This window comes from Hemiscyllium ocellatum, chromosome 33 (assembly GCF_020745735.1).
Source record: "Hemiscyllium ocellatum isolate sHemOce1 chromosome 33, sHemOce1.pat.X.cur, whole genome shotgun sequence".
Lineage (NCBI taxonomy): Eukaryota > Metazoa > Chordata > Chondrichthyes > Orectolobiformes > Hemiscylliidae > Hemiscyllium > Hemiscyllium ocellatum.
Genome location: NC_083433.1, coordinates 12395497 through 12408414, shown reverse-complemented (window position 1 = coordinate 12408414; position 12918 = coordinate 12395497). Strand labels below are relative to the sequence as shown.

The window sequence follows — 12918 nt, the reverse complement described above, 5'->3', positions numbered from 1 at the left end:
CCCTTACTAATGAAACGCTATTGCTTAAATTTCTGATGTAGCGAGGAAGCATCCTTAACTACCTCTGAAGTTGGACCTACAGCAGGACATGTACAGGAAGGCTCTGAAGCTCCAAAAGCCAGTCCAGTTCCCCAAGCTTCAGAATCTGTACGGCAAGAACAGAGGTATGAATTTCCCGGGGGAAAGATCATGGCACACATGCCAGGTTGCTGAAGGAAGTCAGAGGAGATTGCAGAGACTCAAGTTACAACCTTTCAGTCTTCCGTAAAAATGGGATATGGGTTGCCCAGATACCATGCAGCACTGTTAAACAAGAAAGGGATGTAGATACTCATGAAAAGAATAAAGGATTATAGACTAACTAGTCTGTCTGTCTGTTCTGGGCGAACATAATTTCAGAAAGTGAGTGTTTAGGTTAATCTAGGGCAGCTGACATGGTGTTAAAGGCAGTGCATCTTCAGCTAATTTTAATGGCTCTTCGTTTTGGCAATATGACCTGATAGGTTAGGACTTAACATTAGGTGTGCAGTTATAAATTTTAAGATATGATTTGATGCTAAAATATTTCAGGCAAGTTGTTTAAAAAGAACCTCCATCAGCACAAATAAAAAATCGTCTAACGAACAGAAAACAAAAAATGAGGGTGCTGTTACTACTCAGACAGAAGAAAGGTTGGAAGAAATATTACCAGGGATTGATGCCAGGGAATTTATAAAATCGTAGTCATGCACCACGGAAACTGACCCTTTGGTCCAACCAGTCCCGGCCAAGCATGATCCCAAACTAAGCTAGTCCCACCTGCCTGTTCCTGGCCCACATCCCTCCAAACTTTTTCTATTCATGTACTTACCTAAATGTCTCTTAAACGTTGTAACTGTGCCCACATCCACCGCTTTCTCAGGAAGTTCATTCCACATGCAAACCACCCTCTGTGTAAACAAAATTTGTCCTTCGTCTTTTTTAAATCTCTCTCCTCTCACCTTAAAAATGTGCCCCTAATCTTGAAAGCCCCCTTCTTAGGGAAAAGACAACTACCATTAAGTCTATTTATTTTATAAACTTTTATCAAATTGCCCCTCAACTGCCTACATTCCAGTGAAGAAAGTCCCAGCCAATCCAACCTTTTCTTAATATCTCAAACCTTCCCTACCTGGCAACATCTGGTAAATCTCTTGAACCCTCTCCAGCTTAATGATATCCTTCCTATAACTGCGTGACCAGAATTGGACACAGTACTCCAGAAGAGGCCTCACCAATGTCCTGTACAACTGCAACATGACTTCCCAACTCCTATACTCAAAGGACTGAGCAATGAAGGCAAGTGTGCCAAACACCGTTTTAACCACCCTGTCTATATGTCCTTGAGCAACATAGAACTTCAATATGTTCCACATGAACGTATCTTTTATAAAATTTTATGGTAATGTCGTTTTGAATTTCTGGGCTTCAACATAACCACAACGTTTAAGATATGTAGTCATCTAATTTCTCAACTCGTTAAGGATATTATCTTGTTATGGTTGACATGAATAAAATCGCAGAATTATTATGGCACAGAACAAGGCCATTCAGTCCATCGTGTTTGCACTGGTTATTCAAATGAGCATTGTTATATAGTGCCAACCTTCTACTGTTCTCCCATACCCTTGCATATTATTTCTGTCCAAATAACCATCCAGTGTGCTCTGGAATTTCTCAATTGAACCTGCCTCCACCATACTTTGAGGTAATGCATTTCAGACACTAACCACTCACTGCGAAAAAGATTTTCCTTTTGTCACATTTGCTCTTTTTGTAAATCATTTTAAATCTCCGTTGTCTTGTTCTCGTTCCTTTTTGCAAGCAGGTATTTATCCACTGTATCCAACCGGCTCATGATTTTGACAACCTCTGCCAGATCTCATGGCCTTCTCTCCAAAGAGATAAGTCCCAATTCCTTCAATCCATGCTCAACTGAAGTTTCTCATCCCTGGGACAATACTTGCAAACTGCTTCCCCACTTTTTCCAATGCACACTCATCTTCCTGTAATGTGCCCAAAACTGCACAGAAACTCTACCAATATCACACTTAGCTTATTTTTATATTTCCTTCTACTGCTGGCATTTTTTGGTGTTCCCACTATGCAAAGAGTACTCGTTTAACAGTTCTGACATTTCCTTATTTAAAAATAGGAGTTATTCAGACTTTATTATCCATTCTATTATCATCATCTTGGACCCATACTCACCAGAACACAATGTTTCTTGATATACTTGGAAAATCTCTGAAGAGATAGCAATGCCAACAGTAGAAATTTTGAGGTTGCACTGATGTTGTATTGCAACATATACTACTTGAATATTGCCTACTGTGTAGGTTTAGCTCTTGTGTCTCAGCCCTGTTTAAGGGGGTCCAGTTATTTCTCATCCTTTTGAGGTTTACCTTTGTTAATCATGATTCTCCCCCTCAAACCCAACTTGATTGCATCCATCTGTCTCTGGAGGTGATGACTTCTGCTGGCTGTATGTCATTTCTGGATTCAGTCTGTGTTCGAGCTGGAGAAATCAATTCATGAATGGCAGTCCCTTTAATACCCAGTGCAGAGGAATAGTATTGACCTATGATTGTCCAAGTTTTTTTTGCCTTTTGCCGATTCTCTCTTCCATCATTCATTCATTTCTTTTGTCTTCTGCTTATTCCAAGCTATTCTTGATCTCTTGTTCCAAGCACTCTAGTTAGCAGCGAAGACTTCGTATGTATCAACTCTGACCATGGTCAACTTGTGGTCCTGCTTGGGGACATCCTTGCATCCTAGGCGTGAGCAACCAGTTGACCTTATGCCAATGGCAAGCTCACCATGTCACTCATCTTTCGTGGTGAGACCATCGTTTACTCAGTTCTTGTGACCCAGCCAATGGAGTCGCTGCTGATCCTGGGGCATTCCTGGGATTCCTGCTCATTGTTGGACTTTCCTGTTTGGTACCCTGTTCTTCCAGAAGATGCCCAAAATTGGTTGGAGGCAGCAGAGTTGCTTTCCTTGCCTTGCAGAGGTGTGCTGTTGTTTCACACTCAACGCCTGAGCTTTGCCATGATAACTGCAGTCTTGACAAGCCTGCTGCTGATTTTGTGATCAAAGGAAATGTTTCTGGTAGTTGTTCCAAGATATGCGAGGATGCCGATTTTGTGAGGTGGTCAATTTTGACAGAAGGTGGGGTCACTACCTCCTGGCCTTAACTTTGGTCTAAGGTTAATTGTCAGTCCAAATGCCTTACAGGCCAGGCCCAGTCTGTTGCAGATGAATCTCCGTACAGGATGCCACCACAGTGTCATCTGCACACAACAGCTCACACATTGGGATGATATATGCTTTGGCCTTGATGTGTAGTCTTGCAAAGTTGAAACACTCAAACGTAATACCAAATTTATTCATATTATCATCGCTATTTTCAATAATATTCCTTTACCATGAGGTTGTTAATTCAACCTGATTCATATCTCTGTGTAGGACTAAGTTTATCCCTTTCCACATATTGGACAGTGAACTCCTTCTAATAATTTGCAAGAGCTTTCAGATTAATCTGCTTTTGCCAGTCTCCAAAAAAATTCAGAACTTCTGTTATAACCTCATCTCTTGCACTTGTTTCCCCCCCCCCCCCCGCCCCCGATCTCTGTAGTTTCTGCACATCCTTGAGTCAGATCTGTAGTCAACTGTCCACAGAGTGTTGTAGCTTTTCCTGTCCTCTTGTTCTACCTAAACTCTTGCTCCTGTACATTCATTCTTCCTATGAAGCCCTATCTCCTCACAGCTGTCACAGTGCCTTTCAAACAATATTGCTATTCTTCCTCCTTTCCTGATTCAGTCCTGTAGCCTGGAACATTTAATTCCCTGTCAAGCCAAGCTTCTAACCAGGTGTTTATAATGGCTACCTTTATGCTAAAATACGAACCCATTTCTTTATTTCTTATGCTACATACTTTGTGTACTTTTATTTGGGGTAACTGTTTCCCCACACCCATTCATTCCGTCAGTTTCTGGTGGTATGCTTCTCTCACTGCCTGACCTGTCTAATGTTATTCCAGCTGTTTAATGTGTTTTTGTGTTTTGCAATGCCTATAATTGGCATTTTACCATGACTTCCTCTCATGTTCCCAGGCTATTTATAAGCTTTACCTCTTTTTATATTCTGAGTTTTGTCCCTGATCTTCATAAGTCTTTCATTAGGTTGCATGCAGCGTTGTTGTTTAATCTCTGGGACCCTAATTGAACTCAGTGCAGAGGGAGGAGGCCATGAAGGACCCCTCGCTGTGTGCTTTTCTGTCTCCTCAGCAAAGCCATTTTGTGCAGTCTGGACATTGAGGCTTTGCTGGCGCTGATTCATCAATCTCTTTCAAAGCGCCACCAAGAGGCACAGGAGAGTAGGAATGGAGCTCTTGGCTGACCGCGCCTGAATGAGTTAAATTCCAATTTTATTACACAGGATTTGAGGCTCTTTACCAGAGCTTTGAGGATTGCGTTGTATTCATTCATGATGGGGTCATTGGTGACTGAATAAGTGGCACTCTGCTTTCACAGCCTGGGATTGACATTTTGTTGGTAGTTTTTTGTCTGGAGGTGGAGTGGAGTTATATTCTGAGATTCCACCTTTTATTTTTGGTGAACTTCAAGTTGAAGATGTCAGGACTGCTACCTCGCTCTCTCTACTGCCACTACTAAGGAAGGAGGTGGTATCTCGTCAGAGCAGTGTTTGAGTCCTGTACCTGCATCATGCCTGGCCCTTGAGAGCTTCAGACCTTTTGTGGAGGTGTTTTAGGTAGAGGCTATTATGCTGCTTAACCACATTAGCAAAGGAATGATTCGCCTGTCAAATAAAAACCAAGTGTTGTGACTGCTGGAGATCTAAAATAAAAACAGTGGTGTAGAAACACAACACGGTGGCACAGTGGTTAGCATTGCTGCCTCACACCGCCTGAGACCCGGGTTCAATTCCCGACTCGGGCGACTGACTGTGTGGAGTTTTCACGTTCACCCCGTGTCTGCGTGGGTTTCCTCCGGGTGCTCCGGTTTCCTCCCACAGTCCAAAGATGTGCGGGTCAGGTGAATTGGCCATGCTAAATTGCCCATAGTGTTAGGTAAGGGGTAAATGTAGGGGTATGGGTGGGTTGCACTTCGGCGGGTCGGTGTGGACTTGTTGGGCCGAAAGGCCTGTTTCCACACTGTAAGTAATCTAATCTAATCACTTTGAGTCAGTCAGCACGGAAACAGACCCTTCAGTCCAACCAGTCCATGCTGACCACAGTCCCAAACTAAACTGGCAGTATCTTTGGAGGAAGAAACAAAATTAAGGTTTCTAATCTGATATAACTCTTCTTTGGAACTCCGAATGGATACTGTTCAACTTGCTGGGTTTATCCAGCACTTAATTTTTATTAAGTAAAAGGAACAGGAGTTGGACTTTGAGCCCCTTGAGCCTTATTCTTTTAGGATTTGTCAGGCTATGGTATTCACATTGTTTTCTGCTTTCTCGCGCAAGACCAGCTCCTATTGGCCCATCTCAAAGTGCCCTTGTCATGAGCTTAGTCACAATGCTGATCAAGGTTCAATATCTTTCTAATACTTATCGCCTCATCTTCTAGCGGAGGAGTGACCATGTGTACACGTCAAAATGGCAGAAGCACAGCATTTGATTTGCCTTAATTTCCTGAGCGAGCTGAGATCCACTTATTGTCAGCTGCTCACATTTTCAATGCTGGAGCATTTACAAACAAATTCCAAAGATTCTCAACTCTCCAACTGAGGAAATTTCTCCTCACTTCCATTCTAAATCATCAGCCCCTATCCTCGTGCTCCACTCTAGGTGTCTATCCTTTAGAATCCTCTCTTTCCAGTATGATCACTTGAAGGCACATCGCTGCAATGATATAAGACTAACCCAGCAGGTAGAGGAATAGTTTGAAACTTCTTCCTCCTCTCTGTTTGCCTTGCACAGTTCACCATTCTGTCTCCAAATGGTGGTCTATTCCTGGCTGCTTTGTTGCTTCAGTAAACTACCCAGAGGTTTATACTGACAACCGCTGTTGATCAAACTGCAGTCCCTTCCAGATGACTGATTGCCCTCCACACTTCAAGGCTCAGTCCAGTGACATTGAGGATGAATTAATCAGTTAATGCAGTGCATTTTATACCTGGAGAGTGATGTTGGTCCTTCAGTAAGAGACTGCGTTTATTCTTCTGCTCCCTTTCAAAACTATCCATCTACCCTGGCCGAGAAGTGGTAAATGGTTTCTGGTGGCTGGCCATAAAAGGATGAGTGAGAGAGACATGTCCTCCTTGACCTAGAATAGGTGCCCTTCCTTTGTGAGTCAGCTTTGTCTGACTGGTAGCAGGCCTGCCCTGAGCCAGCAGGCTGTGGTGGTTCAAACCTCACTCTAGAACGCTCGAACACAAACATCCAGGCAGGTGCTGCTCCGATGGAGGTGCGAACTTTGAGATGAGATGGTAAACTGAACGCTTCCCCGTCGGGTGGATTTAAAAACAGCCCTGGCACTATTTTGAAGCAGTACAGCTGTGTTCTCTCACTGGTGCCCTGGTTAATTTGTCGCACAATCAACGTCACTGCAGACAAATTATCTGCTGTTTTCACATGCTATTGAAGCTCAATGCATGCAAATTGACTGCTGTATTTCCTACAGCACTTCCGTTGACTGTGGGAATGTTTTAGGACGTCTGTGGTGATGAAAACCTCTGTATAAATGTAAGTTCAATCTTTCACGCTTCATGAATCCCTGCATGGCATGGCTGTGATTGAGAAAAGTGAACTTCAGCCCTACAGCCTCCGACTGTACATGTTGCAGCTTTTGTTTCTAACTTCTGCAGAGTAAACATATGACAGCCCTTGCAGTACAGGCAAGGTCCGTGTCCCCACCCACCCTCTCCAGTGCAGTGGAACATCATCAGAGCATTAATGGTTAAATAAAGACGTAGTAGTCCATCTTGCCTCTCCCAAGCAATGGGAGTAACTGATGTCATGTATTTTGCTCTTCACCTCACTAAAAATGCCATGCTGTCCTGGAGTTAGTGAAAAACTGGTCTAAAAGCACAGATCGATTTGATGGGAAGCATTTGGGAGAGTTTTCTATGTCCCAACCACGCAGTTGCAGAAAATCACAATGACCCTTAATTTCCTGAGTACCTCTTTGTAAAAGGTAAAGTCCACCCCAAGCAAGGACATTCTATCTCTCGTTTGAAGTGATTTGGTGAACTGGTGGCCCCCGTACAAATTGCATGGTGTCCACTGTTTCCCGGTTTAGGGAACCACTACTTGGTCTTTAAACTGGGTCTGACTGTATGTAATGTTGAAATTGTGAACCCTCACCTCACCTCACCTCACCCCACCCCACCCCCCATTCCTCCTCATCCATCTAACTGGAACAAGCTACCGGCTGGAGCACGGTACACATCCACTGTCACTTTATGAACCTAATTGATTCATCAAATTGATTAATCGGTGTGGTTTGCAATAGTCAGGGTGAGGAGAGAACCTGATTATGTCACTCCCGGCTGGCTCTTTGGAGCGGCTGCAGGGAATGGTCTTCAGATTGATGGGTTTTTTTAAAAAAAATCACCTGCTGGAATATTGGAATCGCAGCTCCCTCTGATGGTTGTTAGTAAAAACCGAACCTTAATGAGCTGTGCAGACCAGCAAATCAGAGCGGCAGGTTCCAGTCTGCGTTAGGTTTGTATTCTCATCCCGGGGTTATAGTAAAGATACAATTCTCTTTGCTGACTATGTGCTAAGGCATGAAATACGCCATGTTTGTGTTCAATATAATGGAAAATATGTCTGCGTATCTAGATGTCAAAAGAGGACACACTGTTGCTGCCACCACAATCAATGGGAAAGGTGGAGGCCATTCAGCTCTTGAGTCTGTTCTGCTATTTATTTACATCATGGTTGATCTCTATCTCAACTCCATCCCACCAACCTAGCTTCCAGACTGTGCCACTCAAGGTCAGGCCATGTCTGTCAACAGAGAAACTGAACTGATATTTCAGGTTGATGGCAAAATCAATGTTCTAACAAAAATTCATTGACCTGAAACCTGAGCACTGTTCCTTTCACAGGGTAATTTTGAGTATTATCCAGTCCTTCAATTTTGAATTTTGCATTGACCTGAGAGTTTTTTTTTGAGGGAAAGTTCAAAATTTTGTTATAACTCTATGAAGAAATGCTTCCTAAATTATGAATTAGGAGCAGGAATAAGCCGATCAGTAAGATTGTGTTTGTGTTTCAAGTTTCACATCCCCATCCACCTTGATGACTTTAATTTCTTGATAAGCATGAGAATTGATCTTCCCGCACCTTAAGAAGAAATGCAATGACCCCCCTCCTCCTCCTCCACCTTCTGAGGCAGAAAGATTCAAAGTTGTGCAAGCTTCAAAGAAAAATGTTCTCCCTATCTGACCTAAAAAGGTGATGTCTAATCTCTAAATATTGCCATCTAGTTCCAAGCAGACTTCCAAGAGGAAACATCCTTTCCTTGCCCACCTTTTTAAAGATTATTCAGAATCCTATATACTTCAATCAATCAATACCTCATTGCTCGTACCTTTGAGTCCAGGAGCTGGTGGGGTCTCTTCTGGAATAACGTCCAGTTCTGGTCGCCCTGTGATAGGAAGGATATCATTAAGCAGGAGAGGGTTCAGAAGAGATTTACCAGGCTGTTGCCAGGAATGGAGGGTTTGAGTTAGAGGAGGAGGCTAGGACATTTCTACATTGAGGGGTGACCTTACCGAGGGATGTAGATAAAGGTGAATGACAGGTGTCTTCCATATGGTGCGGGATTTCAAGACTAGGGGATATGTTTTTAAGGTGAGAAGAGAGAGATTTGAAAAAAAGATATGAAGGGGCAGTTTTTTTTCGCTCAGGATGGTTCATGTGTGAAATGACTCTCCAGTGGAAGTGATTGATGCAGGTACAGTCACAATGGCTAAAAGGCATTTAGTTAAGTCCGTGCATAAGGAATGTGTGCAGGGAAATGGGCCAAGCGCATAGAGGTGGAAGTAGTTTAGTTTGGGATTATGGTCAGCATGGTCTGGTTGGACCGAAGAGACTGTTTGTGCGGTATGACTCTAAATCATTCCTCACCTGAAAAAATTCCAATAAAACAAGCCTGGTTTTAGAATAGATTCCCTACAGTGTGGAAACAGGCCCTTCGGCCCAACCAGTCCACACCGACCCTTCAAAGAGTAAACCACCCAGACCCATTTCCCTCTGACTAATGCACTTAACACTACGGGCAATTTAGCATGGCCAATTCAACTGACCTGCACATCTTTGGACTGTGGGAGGAAATCGGAGCACCCGGAGGAAACCCACGCAGACACGGGGAGAATGTGCAAACTCCACACAGACAGTTGCCCGAGGTGGGCATCGAACCTGTACCTCTGGTGGTTTGTGCACCCTTTCCCCAAGGCAAGCTGCTCGTGCCAGGTATCAACGTAGTAAAGCTTCTCTGAATTGCCTCCAGTGAATACTTTGTTCTGTGCCAGCCAGTCAAATCTCTATCCCTGCTAATACCATCTATAGTATGAGTTCCTGTATTGCTTTCCTTTTATATGGAACTTGGATTTCTTGAAGGCATTTTAAAAATATAATACATCCACAGTCTCCCCTTTATTCACAGTAAATTCCATATCTTTAGCGATCTCTGATAAATTATTAAACATGATTTCCCTTTTACAAAACTATGCTGACTCTTCCTGATTGCCTTGAATGTTTGAAGTGCCTGGCTATAACCTCATTAATCATCGACTCCAGTGGCGAGGTCAAGCTAAATGACTTGTAGTTTCCTGTTTTCTGCCTCTCTATCCCGACCTCGAAGAGGGGAATTATATTTGCCACCTTCCAGTCTGACCAGATCTTTGGAAAATTTACACCCAACCTCAGTGATCATCCATTTTAAAGCAAGGGACCAGGGACATGTCAGCCTGTATCTCTCATCAGCTTGCTCATTACCCCTTCACTGGTGAATGGCATTTCACCAAGATTCCCTCTTCCTTCCACCTCCTGGTTTATAGCTGTTACTGGAATAAATACCGTAATCACACAGTGAAGACAGAAGCAAAAAATTTCCTCATGACCTCTATTAGCAGCATTGTCACTCTCTAGTACAACAATCCTCACTTTATTTACTCCTTTCCTTTCAAATACTTGTAGAATGTCACGCTGGATATTCTACACCAAATGCATTGCCAACATCCTCAGTATAGACTTGGGTGGATTGGCCATGTTAAATTGCTCATCATGTCCAGGGATGTACAGGATTGGTGAATTAGCCATGGGAAATGCAGGGCTACTGCGATTGGGTAGCAGGGTGAGTCTGGATGGGACGCTCTTCAGAGTGCTGGTGTGCACTTGTTGGGCCAAGTGGCCTGTTTTCACACTGGAGTGATTCTAGACTGAAGTTGAAGTAGGATACTGGTACTGAGTGTGAACTGTTCGCATCGACCCACCTTGCAGTGGGAGTCAGTATGTCAAGGAAAGGTTGTTGGGGGTTGAAGCTGTGTCGGAATTTGTGCCTTTCTGTTTAAATCACATTTCTTCTTCTGTAGGTAACACCACAGAGAACGACAAGGAAAGTGCTTCTCGGTGCATCCCTGAATGGAAACCCCCCTCCTCTCCTCCGCCTCCTCCCGGATTGTCCCAGTCCGGGTGCGGGAGCTGGTCTCTTCACTCTCTGCTGATCGGCTGGGCATTGCCGTGAGAGCCATCAAGACTTCACCTTCCCGGGGGAAAATCTCTGGGCTGCACTGATTCGACAAAGATTGAGGGGGTGGGTGGGAGGGAGGGTGGGTGGCATGGAGAGGGAGGGAGGGAGGGGGTGAGGCTTATTATAAACCAGCAATACAATATGTGTAACTCAGCTCATGGAATCCAAGGAGAGAAGTCTGTATAACGAAAGGTATACAGATGAAGCAGCATGCTCCAGTGCTGCACCCATTGTAACAAAGGCGAGTTTGAAAAGAGGGCTTATGTTCTCTCTCTAATACTGGGGGGTGGGGGGGAAGTGGAGAACAAGGGGGGCAGTGGAATTAAATATTTTTCTTTGAATTTATCTTGCAAAGATAAGCTCTTGGTGTAGAGATCTTATGGATTCATGCCTCAACTGCTTCCCCTTCCCACCCCCTGCCCCTCACCCCCAACAAATCACCACAAAAACACACAGTTTGATAAATGAAAACCACATTGAGAATCAGACAACAGTTTTACACCTTCCTTTCAGATCCAAGTCTGAACCGGATTAATGAGGGAGTAGGGATCTCTGTCATCGGTTAAGGGACCCAAAGGTACATCTGCTGGTTGGGTCTCTGGGTCTCGGGGTCTCATGATTAATGGGATAACTTTTCGTTCATTCTTTGGTTCTTGAAGCCATGTGACGAGAAGTTTGGGGGTCTCCATAAGCCACAAAGCACCCCAGCTCTCTTATTTACAGTCAGAGGGGTCTGTTTGGAGCAATTGGCATCAAATGCTGGACAGATTCTCGTTTTCTCGAACTTCCGCAGAATGTAACAGGGACAGAGTTGCACTCACAAAAGGTGAGCATATACGGGCTTCTTAATCTTGCCATAATGTACATTAATTGTAAAGTCAGTAAAACTCACATGAGGGAGCCCAACCACCACCCCCCCCCCGAAAAAAATTCACTTTCTCTATGTGCTACACAATAAGCTTTTGAATTCAATCAGCAAAGCGATTGCGGTTAAAACCTGAGCGTACACGCAGTGTCATCAGGAATTCCTGCCTTGCAAACCCAGAAGTCGCTGCTTGTAAAAGTTTCCAGCTGCCATTGTGTGGATAAGAGTGTGACGCTAAACCAAGGTGTTCCTCTCCTCGTGTTGTACAGTGAGCATCGCAATGATTTCAGTTCAGGAGCCAATCTTAAGTTGGATTTGAGACAGTGAGATCCAGCTGTGTGACTTTTTTTTTAAGCCTTCCTTCTGTTAGCTTGAAGCTCTTCCAACTCCTGTTACATTCAAAGAGCGAAGACGAGGAGCAATAAAAGCTGCTGACATCCTGTGCTGCTCCACCACACTTTCTATGGGAGAGAAGCGGGTGGCTATTAATGTTCGGCGTTTATCTGTCGAATGAGCTGTAACCTCCCCACTGTAATGAGGGTGGGGGTTCTGGACTGTAAATAACATCGGCATGGACCGCTGTAAAACTTTGTTCTTGGACTGATGTGAAATACTTCAGCAAGTAGCAAATACCTTGAAACCCAACCCCAAAGTAGCTGTGATCAAGGCAAATGGTTCACTTTCCTTTTGAAAACTGCTTCACAATATTCAACCAGTTTCTTTCTCGTGCAACTTGTTTCAAAACTTTTGGGGTCTTTGATGCCATGAGCTGATCAGTGTTAAATATTAAATGGTGAGTTATCTATATTTTCATATGGAGAGAAAAAAAAACCTTTTTTTGTGCAAAATGATGTTTTAGGAAGAGATGGGCCTACCTTCCACGGTCCAGGATTGGCTGGATTCCAAAAACAGATCTGGGGTGGGGGGGAGGAGAGAGGATTGGCAGGGTGTCTTTCCAGATGGGCCCAGACATGTTTCGGGTTGGGGGGGGGGGGTTGGTTTGTCCAATTCCAGCTCCATCCTCTGCTCACAATTGATCACCACTGGGAGTGGGTATTGGAATTTCCTGGGTACGCCCCACCAAGGTTTGCCAGCACTTGAACAGGGCAGCATGGGTGAATGCCGCATGTTATCATCTGCCATCTACAGACCTTGTACCATTAATAAGCACAGACAGTCCAATCCTTGCCATCTTGAGTGGGGGGAATGGGAAAACATCCCGCTCAGGACAGGAGAGTCATTAAGAAACTCCCCACCCCCTCCTTGAGGATAAGATGGTCTATCTTTTATCAAACCTCCCTA

General features: G+C 44.0%; 1 protein-coding gene across 1 annotated transcript in view; it reads left to right on the top strand.

The window, feature by feature from the left end:
• Positions 1 to 10809, top strand: part of LOC132831473 (serine/threonine-protein phosphatase 6 regulatory subunit 3-like) — a 92971-nt gene extending 82162 nt beyond the window's left edge. The window contains exons 22-23 of the mRNA XM_060849636.1: positions 42 to 164; positions 10594 to 10809. Coding sequence (XP_060705619.1) covers positions 42 to 164; positions 10594 to 10597 — 127 coding nt within the window. The 3' untranslated portion in view covers positions 10598 to 10809. The remainder of the gene's footprint in view (positions 1 to 41; positions 165 to 10593) is intronic.
• The last annotated feature ends 2109 nt before the right edge of the window (positions 10810 to 12918 follow it).